At 45.8% G+C, this 18,442-nt stretch overlaps 1 protein-coding gene across 6 annotated transcripts in view; it reads left to right on the top strand.

Moving 5' to 3' along the window:
* Nucleotides 1–18,442, top strand: part of SLC23A2 (solute carrier family 23 member 2) — a 111,624-nt gene that overhangs the window by 71,305 nt on the left and 21,877 nt on the right. For all 6 annotated transcript variants that reach the window (XM_072943852.1, XM_072943851.1, XM_072943853.1 and 3 more), the window contains 3 exons: nucleotides 12,379–12,467; nucleotides 13,495–13,565; nucleotides 14,533–14,714. In XM_072943852.1, coding sequence (XP_072799953.1) covers nucleotides 12,379–12,467; nucleotides 13,495–13,565; nucleotides 14,533–14,714 — 342 coding nt within the window. The remainder of the gene's footprint in view (nucleotides 1–12,378; nucleotides 12,468–13,494; nucleotides 13,566–14,532; nucleotides 14,715–18,442) is intronic.

Raw genomic sequence — 18,442 nt, forward strand, 5'->3', positions numbered from 1 at the left:
AGTGCTTGTAGTTGAGAATTGTTGGTTGACTTGAAGCAAGAATGAGAGACATGTTCACTGTGGTACAGCAGGTGCCAGGTGCGGCTTGACCCTGGTCTCCCATCAGGGAGGCCGGGCCTCGCCGACAGGTGAGCCTGGCCGCGGTAGCTACAGTGCTGACATAGGAGGGAGAGTCTGGGGGAGCTTCTGTGAGCGCTTTCAGTTATGGGAGGGCACAGGAGACCTGAACCGCAGTTTAGGTCAGTGCTGCAGACCCTGCCCCTCCCCTTCCCACCCCTGTCCTTCCCCTGAAGGAGCTGAGAAAGGATAGGAGGGGGATTTGACACCCCTGTTGGGATGGCTCAGCGGCCCGACATGCAGCGCTGCAGTGTGTGGGTGTGGGTGTGGGTGTGTGTACGTACACATTCGTGTGTGCACATGCAAGTTCCTGTGTGTGTGCTCTGGGCCCAGGAGGCTCAGAGAGACCAGCTTTCCTTCCTCTGTTTTGTGGGAGATGTCAAGGAAGGCCTCACCCCTACTGCTGGGTGGTGTGAGAATCAGTGAGTCCCATCCTTAGTGAGGTGTGGCCATTTTCTTAGTTGTAAATCAGGAGGCAGGCGTCATGTCTAATAACCACATCAGTGAATACGTCCTGCCAGGGCTTTGGTGTGCTTTTGTCTTGGGACGTGGGTTTTCTGTGAACATTGGGGTGTAGGGTTGTGTCTGGGAAAAGAGAAGGAGAGAGGTACTCAGTGACTGAGTCCTGCGGACACTTAGTGAACCATCTGTGTGAAGGATGCCAGGGGACAGGGCCCTGTCGTGCTGATTGAGTGCACACCCTGCGGTATAAAGGGCAGCCTGTGCTGTCAGGGGTTTGCAGTAATGTCCTGCTGGGGCCTTGAAGGGGCAGAGTCACGAGGAGGTGGCCGCTTGTGAGATGTGTCTTGGAGACTTGGTTCGCTCTCAGCTCATGAGGGTTGAAGGAGCCTTTTCCATCCTGGGAAGGATGGGAACAAAGTTGGCAGGAAGTCATGGCCTGGTGAGTGATTCCCCTGACCAGAGCGCGGAGGCCAGACTGTGGACCAGCCGGCAAGGCTGGGGCATTATCAGCAGGGCGCGGAGAAGTCAAGGCCTTTATTGGCAGGGGACTCGCCTTACGGGGGCCGTGCCTTGAAACGCGTTACTTGGTGCTCTGTATAGGGAGGTGAAGGGCCAGTTTCAGGGGATTAGGGAAATCCAAGAGAAAGGTGACAGGGACCCAGGCAAGGATTGGGGTAGGGGGACAGAAAGGGACATGCTAGAGGAGAGGCACAGAAGCCGAATTCAGGGAACTCCACCGTGTGGGGCGAGGTAGCCAAGGAGCGTGTTGGGGTGTGTCTGAGTGATGGATTTAGCTCCAGTCCACACTCTGGGTGTCAGTTCCTGCTTTCAATCCCTAGATGGAAAGAACAGCCCGGAGTGTGCCTTGTTTGTCTTGATTAAGGAATCCCTATGAGTGAGTGAATTTGAGCAGCTGCCTTCGGTACTGTGGAGGGTGTGGGAGCACCCCCACCCCCACCCCCACCCCCACCCAGCGATGTTATCCCCTCTTCCCTCATGCTTCTGGCCCTTCCTTGCATGTGGTGAACTTCTGCTCTTTGTGCTAACAGCACTTTTTTCTTGCTGCCTGGGACCTTGCTTCCAGCTTCTGTCTGCTAGGGAGACGGTGAGAAGGCACTCTGTGGCATGGTTTCCAGCTCCACAGAGCCTCACGCTGTTGTTGGTATGTTCTTTTCAGTTTTGTTCAGCGTATATTTGAGGGCCCAGTGGACAAAGGTGAACCTAGATGGTGAGGTGGGTGAGGGGCATTCCCTTCTCTGCCTGGTTGGTCACCACTGTCGGGTTTGTTTGCCGTCCCTTTGTATTCATGTGTCCCATCTCCCCGTCCTCTGCATCTCCCTGTCCTTCACCCCTTTCTGTTAAAGCTCTGACTCCTCTTTCCACAGCTTCCCTTCCTGCCACTGCACCCAAAGAGGCAGGGCTACCCCTTCCAGCTAAACCACCTCTCACACCCTTGCCCCCAGGTTTCCAAAGAGAAGAGCAGAGATCTCAAGAGTGGCCAGTTATCCCTCTCCACTAGCATTTCCAGCAGAGCAAGGTTGGCACTCAGACCTCAGTAGAGTGGGGACCCACCGCTGGTACTCAGCACCCAGTACCCAGGATGGAGTCGGCGTCTTTTCCAGGGGACTCATCAGAGTCAGAGCAGCAGCATTGCCAGTGCTAGATAAAATCAAGCCGTTGAATATTGTAATGATAAACTGTAATTCCCACAGGCGGTCAGAATCTACTGTTCCCAGTGCAAAGTGTTAGCTTTCACTATGTGGCAAATAATAGTTTCTTCTCCCTCTGCCCATGGGGGAGTGAAACTAGCGATCACGGTAAGGTAGAGGCAGTGTTAACGATTCTGCGCACATGGCCTCTTCAGCTCCCAGTTTCCTTTTGTGAAAATGAGATGGTGTTTGCCATCATTGCGTTTTTGTAGATTATTATAAGCTTCTTCCTAAAAATAAGTTTGGGAAGTTAGGGAGCATGAGTAACATGAGAAACCTTTCAGTTTTGCTGCTCGCTGACACAGGCCCTCATCATCCTGTGAATTGGCGCCTTAACAGACTTCTGATCTACTTCCTGATCACAACAGGATCAAACAAACAGATAAAGCAGCTGGGGCAGCGGGCATGTGAGGCTGGGACAGTGCGGGAGGGAGAGGCTCGCGTGGCTGAGAGTGGGCTCTTCTCCCAGCGTCTCTGCCGTAAGGACTGCAGGGGGCCTGTGCACGTTTGTTGGTGTGTGTTTGTGGTTCACACTCACTTCCTTAGGCAGAGCTGCAGAAGGAAGCGGTTTTCATTTTCAGCTTTCATGATTTCTAGGAGAGATTTTTCAGACTTTTCCAACTCTGAGTGGTTTGCCATGTGTGTCTTGAGTTCTGGATGTTTCTCTATGTGTTTGCTTAACACCTGCCTTGTACCCAGTACTCCCTTGCATTAAATGTGTAGCGGGTACGTGGGGCCTAGAGGCCGGCTGTGGTCCATGCCTGTGAGGGGCGGGCCCTGCACTGTGAAGAAGCTGAGATGATGACTGCAGGTCTAGAGCAGAGGAAGGGAGAAAGTGTACACGTCACCCACCTGCGGGCTGTGGCCAGATCGTCTCTGCTCCTCGTTTGACATGGGCGCTCTGGTGAAGAGTGGTGTGCTGTTCCTGGAAACCTGTTTTCACGTCATAAAAATAACCAGAATTGATAGGGAAACAGTGAGGGTGAAACGGACATGTGCCTTTGCAAACCTGAGCGTGAGCTCAGAATGCCAGCGTAAGATGCTGTGTCATAAGCACTCCACCGGGGCATGTGTTCCACGGGCTGGCCTGGCTGAGGCCACACAGGGGTGTCTGATGCAGCACATTGTGCAGACCCTCCTTCCTTACCTGCACAACCTGGGGTGAAAGTGGCTTCCTTTCCTCCAGAGATCATGGCTTGTGTTGAAATGGAGGTCGTGTTGTATGACTTCTGTGACCAGTGCTTTTCAGAGCCTCTGCCTGTGGAGGGTGGGCAGCTTCTGTGACGGCTGCTTCTTCCATCCCTCTCCTCCCACTTGACCTTTTCCTTCTTCCTTCTTCCCTTGGACTTTGATCCCCTGCACTTTGCTTTCAGTGAGGTCTCAACAGTTCTCCTTGTTCCGGTTGATTTGTGATGTTAGTCCTGGCCACCCTTGGGCTCTTTCCAGGAATTGATACAAAGCCTTTAAAACCCCAAGAGCCAGGCAGGGTTGTTCAGAGTCCGCCTAATCCGGGTGTTAGCCGGCCCACAGCAGCCACACCTCCCTGGCTTCGAGGAGGACTCAGTTAATGCATCATCTTGGCTGCCATTGTCTTTTCCATCAGATACCGACTCTGAGCTTCCCAGAGTCCCCTCCCTTGACCCCAGGCATTAGTGCAGAGCTAGGGGGTGAAGGAGGGCTTTCCAGGACCCTGCCCCTTGCTCACCATGCTCCCCTTCTCTGACCTCCCCTGACCTCCCCTGAAGTGTGCAGGCACTGTGTTTGGAGGACGACATCCAGCCTTTTGTTCCAGGTGCCTCTCGGAGGCTTAACTCTCGGCTCTCCAGCAAAAGAAAAAACTGGAGGTGGAGTGGCCCCTTCCTTGGGAGCCTCTTCTGGCTGTCAGAGGCCTGCTGTGGTCACGCAGAACCTTCCATTGCAGAGAAGTAGGGTTTCAGCCAAGAGAGTCATTACAGCCAAGGCAGCACTCTGGTCTCTAACAGAGTTGTCTGCGCTGAAGAGAGCACGCCCCTGTCGTCCTTCTCCTTGAGTTCTTGGGGCCTGGACGTGTTGTGTGCTCTCTCAGTGTAGGGGGGCAGCTCCAGGATGCTTCACGGTCTCAAGTCCAGGACTTAGAACTGTTAACCACTGAGAAAACTTAGCAGGGTGGAGGGAAGCAGTGCTTAGACTGGAGACTGAGGTTTTCCCCCCACATGCGTTTTCTGTATATGTATTAGTGTGGGGTGTATGTGCAGTTGTTTTGAATTACGTGAGAGCTGCAGGCAGCATGATGATGGCTCACCCCTAAGTACTCTCCTAGGAATGAGTGTCTCCCGTGCAGCCATTTCCCACAGCTGAGAAAGTTCAGTCGTACTGCCTAAGACGCAGTCTTAAAATACCTTTCATGGCTGTTCCCTCCACCTCTCTGAACAAGGATCCAGTCAAGTTCATGTGGTACATTTGTTTGCTGTGTTTCATTGGTCTAATAATAAACAGTCCCTGCCATTTTCTCCCACGTCATCCTCTTTTTAAAGAGTCCAGGCCAGTTGTCTCGTTGAGCATCCCATGGTCTGAATTTGTCTGATTGTGTCCTTGTAGTGATATTTGATTTGTTCCATAGTCCCCCTATTTGTTGTAAACTGGGAGATGAGGCCAAAGGTGTGGTTGAACATTTTTGCCAAAATTGCTATGTGGATGATAGCCTGTCACATTAAGCAGGCCCTTAATAGCAAGTTGTAGGTTTTTCTCCCTTACGTTAAAAAAAAAATCAAACATTCATTTAACTCAAAGAATTTTAGGTAGTACATTAAAAACCTGGGGGCCAGTGAGAACCTGGAGGTGATGACCCGGGAGGAGAGAGTGCTGTCTCGCTCCCCTCACCAGCTGTATGGAGGAGCTGTGGCCTCAGAGGTGGCGTCACTCCTGTTCTACTGTTGACTGGCTGTGTTACTTCAGGCAAGCTGCCTGGTCTCAAAGTCCCCTCCCCTTGTATATAAAGTAGTAGTAACCATAGAATTGTTAGTGAGAATCAAATAAGATAATGCCTGGCACCTGCCCACACTCGCCTGTTGGTGCTCATTATTTTGGTGGACCCTCTGGAAGGGAAGGAGATAGGTGGGTGCCAGTGAGGCAGAGGAGGGTGCACTGAGCAAGGGCCGGGGCGCCTGATGGAGCAGCCTGTCCTTGACGACGCGACAGGGGTTGGGTGTGCTCCAGGCGGCACTGCCGCAGGTGAGCTCCTTCCACCCCCGCTTTTCCAGGTAGTCGCCCCCTTCACTTCACATGCTCTTTCTCTGTTTGCTAATATTTCTGATGCTCCAGGAGACTGAGTCTTTTTAGCGTGTGTGGGGTTAATGAATTCAGTTCCCCAAAGTCTGTTTTCTTTGTCACATCTCACTTGCCCCGCATGTTCTCACGTTCTAAAATGCTCGTCGTCGTCTTCATGGCCCACTGGTTCCCTTTCATCCTTACGAGCCAGGCGACTGGCTGGCAGAAGTCGTACAGGGATGGAGCAGCACTACACAGAGTAGAGGATGCAGCCTCGTCAGATACCAGGGAGGAAACGCCTCCTTGTTTTTTTTTTTTTTTAACTTTGTATTTTTTATAACTATTTGCCATAACTCTAGTATTTTAAGGAATACTCCCCCTACTTCCCCTCGCAGAAAGATACTTTACAGTTAATTTTGTAAAGTCATATCTAACTGAGGGATAACTGATACACAGTAAAATCTATCTTTTTTTGCATGTAGAGTTATCTGAATTTTTACCCATATGTACAGTCACTAGTCACCACCACAAGCAGCAGATTAGAGCATTGCCACTCCCTAAGAAACTCCCTCATGCCTCTGTGTGGCTGGCTAGATCTTTAAGTAAGAAAACAAATGCTTGACCTGAAATAGTTGATACTATCATGCTTGAAAAAGAGATTATCAAAATTGTACCCAGACGACTCTCCTAAATCCTGTACTCTGTCTGAATGAAGCCTTCTGCTGGGAGAGGAGCTGGTTGGCTGCCTCCTACTGAGGTTCCCCAGGAGTGTGTCTCACTGGAAGTGCTGACTGAGATCATTCATGGAACTTCGGTATTTACCTGCAACACATGAATATCATGGACTTGAAGATAAAAGTTATACTTGCCTTTAGTTAAGAGTTTCCTTTGAATCAACTCAAAACGGATTAAAGATCCAAATGTAATAAACATGAAATTATATAAACATTAGAGTAAAACAAGGGTGAATTCCTTTATAACTAGAAGTAGGAAAAGACTTTTAAACTAGGGCTCAAGTTCCAGAAACAATGAAAGGATAAGTTTGATGTCATTAAATATTTTAAAAGCTTTGCATTGTAAAAGTACACCATAAATAAACCAAAGTGCAAGCTGGAGAAAATATTTGTCACGTATCATAGATGGAGTCTAAAATCTATAATATGGGACTCTTAAAAAGCAAGTTAAAAAAAATACCAAAAATTGTGTAGAAAAAAATGCGAAAGACATTAATAGACAAAAAAGTTATATAATGACCCTTCACCATTTGAAAGGATCATCGACTTATAACAAGAGAAATGCAAACTAAAACTACCCTGAGATACCATTTCTCTCCTTTGTCAGACTGACAAAAAATAAAAATTTCAACAGGCAACTCTGATGGCAAAGCTGTGGGAGAACAGAATTGTTATACATTGCTGTCAGGAGTGAAAACAGTTCGACCACTGCGAAGAAGAGGGTTGCAGTATCTAGGTACATATGCATTTACCATTTGATCCAGTAGCCCTACTTGTAGAAATTTACCCTGAAGATATACAAATGCAGAATAAATACAGAAAGTTTTTCTAACACAACTTACATGCCCATCTATACAGGAGACTGGCGTCTGTCATACATCACGCAGTGAATCACTATGCAATCCTGAGAAAGAATGAGAAAATGAACTGGTGTAGAGTAAGTTCCAGGATAGACTGAAAAAGCAAGTTGCAAAGAAGTGTATGTGTGTTTGTGTGTGTTTGAAGAAGTAAAGATCTGTTCAAAATTAATAAAAATGGTTAACTATGGTGGGTAAGTGGGTGAGGTGAAGAAGTGGGAGTGAGACTTCCTTCATCTCGCTTTGTATGGTTTGATTTTTAAACCGTACAAATGTTCAACGTATTAAAAACATAAAATCGAAAAGGATGAAGAAAAGCAAACCCTAAAACTGAGTATAAACAGAAACAAGGGAACCTAAACTATAGGTCAGATTGCTGGCCGGAAGGAGGAAAGAATCGATTCTCAGACTTTGCACACCCAGAATGGGATATACTCTAAGGACAAAAAAGAAAAGCTGAGGGAAGTCTTAAACTTCGTAGTCTTGTTGCTAGTAACATTGGTGTAGTTCTGGAACTGTGCTATATGATGTGATGGATTGAACAAATAGATGAGTACATTGATATGATGTTGGAGATTGTGATTCTCAGTGTAGGAGGAGGAGAGATACAAATACGGAAAGGAAGAAGTTAATTCAATAGTATTGGATTAGGCTGGGCATATCATTATGACCCAGTGACACAGACACTGCTGTATCTGTATTCACTGACTGAATGCCATCCCAGTGACAGTGAGCTCACTCAGTGCACAGATCCTGGTTTCTAAATACCATTCTCCACTGAAGTGAATTAGGTCTCCTTGGAGAAGTGGTTAACTCCAAGGCTAGGGTTGAGAAAAGTACGAGGTTGAGCCCGGAGCATCTTGTGCCAGAAAACAAGGAATTGCTCAAAGAATGAGGCTAGGTATGTCAATGAGAATGGCAACCTGCTTGAACAGGCTGCTGTGGGCAAGTTTGGGACAGTTTATTAAAAGGAAGAGTCATGGAAGTATATTTAAAAAATGGAACAGAAACCAAATCCATGTGTCTACTGTGATGTTCAAAAAGGGAGATAAAAGTTGGACAAAAAGAAGAGTTCTTATTTAAAAAGGACACTAATATTAAAATATGGTGGAATTATAAAATGGAAAAATCATGATTTTTAAGCCTACTGTGTAAGAATGTTAATAAGCTAGTTGGAATATAGTGTTTGCATAATCTAAGAATCACCCCATAGATATTTATTGATTACAAAAGGGAAAAGGTACTTTTAAAATGGAGAGTTCCAGCAGTCCCTACCCTCATCAAGCTCTCCAGCCTCACAGGACAGCCTGACGTGACAGGCCTCCTGATGTGATGCCATAGGAAGTGTGCGGCACCTGAGCAGTCTCCTTGCCTAAGATGTTTAGCCTGGCTTTAGCATGGCACATGACAACCAAATGCAATATAAGAAATATTTGATTGGATTCTGAGAGTGGGGGCAGATATAAGCACTTTTATAAACAATTAGAGAAACTTAAATATGGCCTGAATATTAGATTACATTAATAAAATTAACTTCACTTACTTTGAGTGTGAATAAGGAGGAGGCCATTATGTGGATGGATATGTTTATTCTTAAGAGGTGCCTGCCAAAGTGGGTAAAGGACACCATGTGTGCAAGCTACTTTCCAACAGTCCAGCTGATACGTACAGACCACAGTAAACAGTAGGGAAATGTTACCCATTAGGAGTTTCCTTTGCCGCATTGTGTTTTGCTTTTCTTAAAAGGCACTTAGGCACACACTCCTGATGGCAGACTCCGTATTGAAACTATAGCTCCTTAAGGCCAAACTTGCTTTACATTTTAAAATTGTGCTGCAGTTTAAGACTCAAATAAATGTTTATTTGGCGTTGAAAGGTTTTATACCAGCTTGACTGCTTTCTTGGTAGATGGGGGAAGCCGGGCACAGAGTGTACTCTCTGCACTGAGAATTATCAGTCTGTTTTATTCATTTTCATTAAATGGTTTAGTTCTGGGCAGATGCCTGTGTCAAGCAGACTCCCAGGGAATCAAGTGATCAAAATGAGAAATCCCTTCATCTGGCATAGAGGTTGTCAGTCTTTGGTGCCTGGTACCACAGCCTCACCCAGAAGTGAGTATTTAAAATAGAACCCAGGCCTTGCCTCTGAGCCTTTGCTCAGCAATTCTGTCATCAGCTCATTCCTAATGTTCAGTTTTCATTCATCATTTAAGGAACAGAGAAGATAGCACCTCCTCCAGGACATAGTCCTGGCTCTCCTTAGGATTTTTGACCTGGATGCCGGGGAGGAGTGAGGCACCTCCAGCAGGGTTTTGAACAAAGTAAAGACTTGTCTGGGTCTGGTGAGGTTCTTTCGCTGTCTTGGAGCTAGAGTATGACATGGGAAGGTGTCACTACAAATGTGCCTGTCTGCTTAGGTTTTTTTCTTAATGACATCTAGTGACATTAACTTTAAAAACTTTAATCTTGCAAAAATCTGTTTTGGGAGAATCTTCGCTTATTTAAGATATACTTTCCCTGTAGTCAAGATTGGCTAACTTTTTCCGCAGAGAGACGGTAGTAAATATTTTAGGTTCTGTGTTTTCTGTTACGACTCTTCAGCTCTACCATTGCAGTGCAAAAGCAGGTGTAGGCAACTCGTGAATGAATGAGGGAGCTGTGTCCCAGTGCAACCTGAGTCACAGAAACAGGTCGTTTGCCAGACTTGGCTCATGGCTCAGTTTGCCAACCTCTGGTGTAAAGAAGAGCACAATTCAAAGCACGATTTAAACAAGTTTATACTGTATAGCACGGGGAGCTATATTCAATATCTTGTAGTAACTTGTAAAAAAGAATATGAAAACGAATATATGTATGTTCCTATATGACTGAAGTATTGTGCTGTACACCGGAAACTGACACATCATTGTAAACTGACTGTACTTCAATAAAAATGTAAGTAAACAGAAGTAAGGCAAATTAAAAAAAAAAGCACAGTTTAATTTGTTTCCTTTCCAGTCTTTAGTACAGAATCTAAGAATAGACTGTCCTGTCTGCTTGGGGAGCTTGGGGATCTGAAGTTTAGATGATCATGTGAGTGAAGAGCCCAGGGTCGACCAGCTTCATGCTGGGGAAGTGCCTGAAAAGCCACTTTATGAGATCGGAGTATCAAGTGCTTTGTCATCCTTAGTCTCTTTCTTAGAAAATTGGCTCTGTTGATTTTTGATTCAGGGAAGCTCTTGTTTAATGAAGTAATATGTTACTGCTGCAAATTTCCCTAAGAATGTTTCAGTCAAGCCAATGATGTACGCTGCGAGTTATGGAGGCCACACGTCGTGGCTGGGGTACTTTCTTACTGTAAAGTGTCTGCCTGTCCTTCAGGACTGCTTGCGGCAGGCAGCGTGCGTGGCTGCACAGTGAACACGTGAGCCGGCATGTGCATCCTTCTCCGGGTCATTTTGAGAGACTTTGCCTGCGGCAGCATATATAGGAATCTTCTGTTAACACCTAGGGTCCTGGTTGTGTGCAAGTGAGTGAGCTTCTTTATAGCAGTGCTCTTAGGGCCTTTGATCACGGTGAAGCCATAAAACGCTTGTCCTGAAAGGAGCCCAGGCAACGATCAGGTTCAAACTGAGGCTCATGTCACCAGGAGTGTAACCCAAAGCCAGTCTTCACTTTCCCGCATCCAGTGACTCACAAATGCAGGATTGATCACAGTGGTCCTAAGGCAAGATGTCGAAATGCAGTTCATGTTACATTGCCCTGGGATGCATTGCTTGAAATCTGAAATGATAGTAAAACGGATGCCAGTTGTACCATTTGAAATGGTACCTATAACTGAGTAGGCGCTGACTTCCCTTTGCCCTTTCAGTACAGTTCTGAAAAATCGTGCTTAAAGAATTTTTGTAAATCAAGCAGTGTTTTCCCTTTGATATACATTCCCACTTCAGGTGCCCTTCACTTCCACTTTTGATGGTGCTGTGCGCCAGGCCCCTCCAGGAGGTAATTATTAATGGATGGTTGTGGAGGGCGTGTCCATGTGAGTGGCCACCAGCACTGCCTCTGGTTTGTACTGTGCAGCCTGCCTCTGTGTCGTAAAGCCAGCGTCCTGCCTACTCTCAGCTGATTCTATCGCAGGGTTAAAATGACGAGGAGCAACAAAAGAATCATGACCCTCGTCTGGCTCAGAACGATGTGTGCCAGCTCTGGACCTGTAAAGCTGCTACGTGTCCTTCAGCCAGAGCCACTGTTTCTCAGTCCGGTCACTGTCACTCAGGACAGGACATGTTGTCGGCTCAAAGGAGAGCATGCTGGGTTCCCGTCCTGCTGGCCAGGAGCCTGGTACAGAGCTGCTTGGGAGTATTTAAGAATGATCCGGACATCTGGGAGTTCCTAACCCTGCAAACAGAACGAGCCAGTTTCATATTTTACCCCCAAAGTATTGTTAAAGATAGATTCTCCTGTTAGCCCACAGAGCCACCTTAACGCAATGCCAGCAGACATGCTGCATTGTACATCTCTGATAATAAATGACAAAACCTTTTGAATTTGAGTGGCATCAGTGCTCATGAAGTCATTATGAAGTATTTAAAATGTAATTGAATGGTGGCATTTAGTTTGACAATGTAGGCAGGAAATTTAACAGTCTGCAGGCTTTCTGGGTCCTTTAAAAATAAGGGTTTGAGCACTTTTGAGTATTTTTTATGATTAAGCAGAATATTATATGTGTTGATTTGTAACTTTTCCTCAGTAGATCTAGATCGCTGGCATGATTTTAATGCTTATCCTCGGTGGTTTAGGGCAGCTTTTGACTTAACAAAATGAAACAACAGGGGGCAGATAGATTTTTTTGGTATGATAACCAGTAAGAAGTTGAAAGGGAGGAGGCAGAGAAGGAGGAGGGTGGTAAAACAGATGATGTACACTGATGCTTGATAAGGAGCTCACAAGCTGAGCAGGGCAGAGACACCCAGATGCCCGCATCCCCCACCCCCAAGGGGAGAGGTGGCGATGGCAGAGGCTGGTGTCGGGATGCTGGCCCTGCCCACAGGGCTCCCCCAGGGAGGGGAGCGCAGCAGGAGGGGAGGACAGGGAAGCCAGCGGCCCTGGCTGCACAGCAGAGGAGATCTTTGCAGACCGGGGCTCGTTCTTCCAGGTGTGCCTGCATTTACTCATGTGCTGTTTGTCTATGGAAACGACTGTTAAGCTGTCAAATAGTGAACTACCTCGGTAGTTCCTGATGCCGTGATCATGGTTTTGGTCTCGTTTCTTTTAGGTTACCCCTGTTTCAGGCCAGTGCTTTTGCATTTCTGGCCCCTGCTCGAGCCATCCTGTCTTTAGATAAATGGAAATGTAACACCACAGGTAATTGCAGTTATTTCCACATATGTCATTGGGGTCCTTTAACGCAGGTGATAGAAGGGAGGCCCAGACACGCTGCCTGCAGCAGCATTAAATCCTTTCTGGAATCAGGCAGAGAACACACAAACCAACAAACAGCTTAGAACGCTCCAACCTGTGGATCGTGTTTCTGTCTCTCTCTCTCTATCCACTTGTTCCTCCCTAACCCCAGAGCAAGTAAGGACCAGAAAAGGACCTCATTTCTCTGTGCTAATGAAACTGATAAATATGGGAACAGAAGAGAAAAATGTTTGTGCTATTTTTCTGCCTCTTTCTTTCAGTGGATTTTATGAACCACGAGTAATCACTCTCTTTGCTGCATCAGCATCCCTTCTCTGAAACATCTCTGCTTTTTAAGGAGCTGGCTGCTTTGGTTTTTCTGCAAATGACTTTCATCCCCCACTCTCATCCCCCTCATAGTGACTGCAAAGATCCTTAAATAACCCAGTGTCAGGAAAAGACCAGATAGGGGATTCGAGCAAAGCAGATGGACCTGTTGTTCTCTCAAAATACTGTTAAATTTTTAGGTTCTAGGAGCAAAGTTTTCCAGCCCTCAGTTCCTTCCTTGCTCCTAGGAGTTAATTTGTAACCACTGATTTAATTTAGGAACTAGAAAACGCCCTCTGTTTTATCTGCTTTTTTAAAACCGCAGTCGGGCAACCTTGCTATTGGGCATTTCAATGAGCTACTTGCAAAGGTTGGTCTTTGTATGAGGCTGGGACTAACAGCGTGCATCACCAGTTCAGTCAGCTTTGAGAAGCTGGGAGCTCTTAGTCGTTGAGTAAACTTGGTTAAGTTAGTGATGGGGAATCCACCTTTCAGTATGATAATGCCGTACTGTCGTAACTTGAATTTTAGGGATGGGAAAGTATATTATACAAATATACTTAGAACAGGGAGGAAATTCTTCTTAAAAAGAGTAAAATGAATATGTCTGGTGAAGCATCAGTGTCACTCCAAGAAAAATTTTGTCTTTGTTTTTGTTTTCAAGATGTTTCGGTTGCCAATGGAACAACGGAGCTGTTACACACAGAACACATCTGGTATCCCCGAATACGCGAGGTAAAAGATGAAAATTGTCTGCTTGTGGCTTCTTTGCGTTTCTTCTCGGCTTCAGTGTTGTTTGTGCCCAAGAAATTACAGTTGCTTGCACTAAGCTCTCCTTTTCTTTTTCAGCCACTGACACGTTCGTTTCTGTTGTTAGACTAAATTTAGATGGCATCACTATAAAATACAGCATGTAGAAATGCTTTGTGCAGTCAGACACTGTTGTGTATTGCCCTCCTTCCCATCTTCCTCTCTCCTCTGCTCCCGTGCACTCACACGCCTGTCCACTTACACTCTCCAGTGCAACCAGGCCAGGGGCATAGCTCCCTTTGAAAAGAGCCACAGAGACTTGTCGACAGTTTGCAAAACTATTCACTCCAGCCTCAGTGTTTGCCAGTATTGCTGGAAAGAATTAAAAATGCTTGTCTGCTACAGTGCACCTGAATAGAATAGGGCATGGGCGTCCTTAAATGTGAAGAATGGTTGACAGTTTTCCAAGTCATCCAAAACCTGTAGGTTCATTCACCATTAGTTCAGAATTAACACGGATACGGCCACTCGGCACAATAGATACATTCCTTTAGAATTATTGTCAGTAACACTATCTTTTAAATGTCCTGCAGAGGCTCGCTTTTAAAATTAAGAATCCTTGTATTGCATTGTTCCTCTGAGGTTGGTTTTGTATGTAGTGTCCCTTAAGTGAGAGTTATAGATCATGTCTGCCTTAATTCGTGGAGAAGGCAAGCTGACTTTGTGTCTAGTGTCCACTTCTGCAATACTCTTGGGTCATACTTAGATTGGCTAGATTCCAGACAGCCCCACTGGTTTCTTTTGGGGTTCCCCAGAAATTTTCCAGCTGTGTCATGCCTGATGTATAATAACTTGGTGCCTTACAGAATTGTCAGTTGTGGTTGCTGGTGACATTTGGAGTGTGTGATGAATAAGCAGCTTGCTCTTAAGTCTGTGTCCTCTCTTGTTCCAGATCCAAGGAGCCATCATCATGTCCTCATTGATAGAAGTGGTCATCGGTCTCCTAGGCCTGCCTGGGGCTCTGCTGAAATACATTGGGCCTCTGACCATCACACCCACAGTGGCCCTCATTGGCCTCTCTGGTTTCCAGGCAGCAGGAGAGAGAGCTGGGAAGCACTGGGGCATCGCCATGCTGTAAGTGTCCTGAGACCACCCAGGAGTGGACAGTAAAAGCCTCTCCTCTTTACCAACACAAAGAGGGACAGCCTCTTGGAATATTTTGAACATTTACGCAAACTTCAGGGGATTTTTAATGTTCATATTAGTTTGATAGTTTAAACCTTATTTGCTTTATGCCAGGGAATTGTTGAAGTGACAGGCAGTCAGGGTATTGCAAGGACAGATCTGGCAGCGATGTGTGGAGGGAGGGTTTTGTAAGGTTTTAAACTTTGGGAAAGAATTAAGATGGTGACGCCATTAGCTCTTGACTTTTGAGATTATGCTAAGTCTCATACACATGAATTGAAATACTGAGAAGCTAAATCCTTTAGATGAGACTCAGAAATACTTCCAGACTGGCAGGAGACAGAAATGCTGCAGTTGGTGTGTTGGGATCGAAGGGGACGTGGCTTCCCAGATCTAACAGCCCTGCACACCTGTCAGGGGGCCATGATTCCTGCCAGAATCCTGCTAGTCAGTGCCAGTCCTTTAGCACAGTACTTCAAGTTCATTGAAGATATCCGTTACTCCTTTTGTTTGTTTGTTTTATTTTTTATTGGTGTGTAGTTGATTTACAGTGTTCATTTCAGGTGTGCAGCAAAGCGACTCAGTTAAACGTACACGCACACACACATTTTCAGATTCTTACAAGAAATTGCTTGTAGTTCCCTATGCTATACAGTAGGTCCTTGTTGTTTATCTATTTTATATGTAGTAATATGTGTATATAGTGATGTGTGTCTGTAATTAACCCTATAGTCATCCTTCATTCTTCACTTTTCCTCACTTTGCATGTGCAGCTCACCATTCTGTCCCACCTCCAGAAAAAGCCCCCAAGTCTGTCCTCTGAGTCTTCACTGCCATCACTTCCAAACTGGTCTCCAGCTCCTTTTTGGTCCCTTCCGGTCCGTTCTCAGTCCTGTAAAATGCCTGGCCATTGTCTCTTCAAGGCCTCCTCTTCTGTATCCTCTCTTTGAAACTTCAGTAAGACTCATGCTAGAATTCTGGAAGCTTTTAGGTCTTCTTGTCATCGTGATGTCTGAAACCATTTCTGCTCTCCTGGTTTTTAGTTTCCAGAGTTCCTCTTTTGTGCTTGGCATGTCAGCTCCGTGAGGGCAGGGCCTCAGCTCTGTGCTGGCCACTGTGGTACCTCCAGCACCTGGCTCAGCAGCCATCCCAGAGCAGGCGTTCAGTGAGCATGCTGTGAATAAGTGAGGGGAGGAATGGGAGGTGTGAGCAATACCCATGACGATAGGAAGAAAAGTTAAGAATGTTGTCAAAGGAGTTCCATTCCTAAAGGATGTGCTGTGTTGGTTAGACAGTGAGTGTATTACGTCTTCAAGGAAGAGAGAATTCCCACACTGTTAAAACTGGTTCTGGAGTTTTGAGAAAGAATGGAAACTTCACAATCCTATCTTAATGACAACTCTTGACCGAGCTAATGCAAAAGGGAGATACTGAACTAAGTTTTCCTTCCTGGGGTTATGTGAAACCCTGAGCAAATGTGCTTGGGTAGCACTGGCTTACGCTCAGCATCTCTCTCTACTGTGAGGCTCCTTGCAATCTCTGAGATGCAGGTGTGCAGAAAACTTTCTCACATATACCTTTGATCCTATTCAAAAATGGAACAGTGTAATAAATCACCACGTGCCGTCACCAGACACTTAAGAGAAGTCTCATTTTATCTATACCTCCAAATACGTTGAAATTCTAGGCATTTGAATTATTAGTAATTAAACAGAGAAATCTAAAGTAAAATAGTAGTCCCTTGCCCACAGCTCTATTCCTCAAAAAAGTCTTCTCATGAGTAAATAATTAGTAAAAATGTAGTATTTATCCTCCCATGTTTCATACTATAGATGCGTAGATACAAACGTGCACATATACAGCTTTACCATTAAATTATTTTGTAATTTGATTTTCACTCCAGAATTTGTCAAGGTCACCTTTCCAGGACTGTGTGTTTAGATCTATTTAATTCTTCGTGAAAGTGCCCAGTGTCAAGTAGTATGAAATAGCCTGAATTTATTAAACCATTCCCCAGTTGGTACTCATGCACATTGTTTAAAATATTTGCTGTTGCAAACGATGCTGAAATATCTATTCTCATGTGTAAAGAATGAATGTTAAAATGCATGACAGTACAGTTTTTAAATTGATGAAATTGGTAGGGATTTAAAAGTTTAAGACCCTGTGTTGCAGTGAGTAGCAAATGGACATTGTTGGTCTCTGGGTGTGATTGTAAATTCATCCAGCCTTTCTTTAGGTATTTAGCAGTATGTATCAAGCACTTTTTAATAAGATGTTCACTGTTTGACAGATTCATTCTAGTTCTAGGAACTTGCCGTAAGGAGCTATTCAGACAGGTGCCAGGGAGAGGTGATTCACTGCAGTTGTCTCTGTTGCTCCCAGTGTCATGCCATAGGGGACTTGTTAAACAGGATGTGGTCCTTCCACCACATGGGATGGAATGCTAAGCAGCCACTCAGGTGCTGATGCAGGTCACCATTTGTTAAGGTCACGGCATTAACAGGGGCTACAAGCTTGGTTGGGAAGGAGCATGTCCATTATGACCCCAGTTTGGGCCAGATGATGACCTATTTGTGCTCCAAGGGCAAGGATGACATCAGACAGTCCCTTCTCCCTCTCTAACCCTAGGGCCTGGGACCCAGCTACCTGCCCTAAAAAACCCTGGGAAGGGAAGCCCTTTGGAATCGATAGACCAGAGTACTTCGTGGTCGTCCCCCAGTGGCGGGATGATGAGCAGACTTCAAGATTCTGTCTTTCTTTTTACTTACCTGACTTTTATAATTTTTATACATCTTAGTATATGTTGCTTGCATAATATCTCTAAGGTTAAAACAGAGGCAGACAAATAAGTGAAATGTCACATGAGATGAAAAGTCCCTGGTGTGGTGAACAGGACGCTGGCCGGAGGATCAGGGCTCAGATCCTGTCCCTTCTCTGCTGGCCCAAGGCTTGTGAACTCAGGCTCGTCTGAGCCTTTGCTTCTGCCTCTCTGCAGTGGGGCCGCCTGCCCTGCTGTCCCACAGGTGTTTTTGAGGATGAAAATAGAAGAAGAGTAGTGTTCATCCACTCAGTCCACTTCCTCCATTTCAGTTGCTAGATTTGGGCCTGAAATCTGGGCGTCCTTCCTTGGACTCTGTTAGGGTCGTCCCCCTTCCCTTTTTAAACACGCTTTGAAAAGTGACACCACAGTGTAGGTGTAACTGTCGGGCGGGGCGCTGCCTGCAGTAATGATACCAGTAATAGCAGATACAGGGCTTTTTTGGATCTTACTCTATACTTGAAAATAAAACATTTTTCTAAAACAGGAACATTTTATGTTGGTCTGTTTCAAATACACCTGGTTTAGTGTCCCTATCTGCCATATTGTTTTTTGTTAAACTTCACCACCCTGGGGGAGTTGAAATAACTTGGGCACCAGGTGTGTTTTCATCTTTGAGCTGGTACTGGCCTGGTGACTTCGTGGCACGGCAGAAACCCTGATACCAGGTCAGTGTAGCACCCGTGTAGGTGGAGAGAGGGCGGAGCTGCACAGTCTTCCCTCCAGCTGGCTGCAGTCCACTCCTCTTTGGGAATGTGGCCGTGAAGCTGCACTTGGCCGGCTGTCAGTGGCTCTGATAATTCCATCTTAGCAATTGGAACTGTGCCCAGGAACAATTAAGCTTAGCTTTGACTGA

This window comes from Vicugna pacos, chromosome 19 (genome assembly GCF_048564905.1).
Source record: "Vicugna pacos chromosome 19, VicPac4, whole genome shotgun sequence".
In the NCBI taxonomy this organism is placed as follows: Eukaryota; Metazoa; Chordata; class Mammalia; order Artiodactyla; family Camelidae; genus Vicugna; species Vicugna pacos.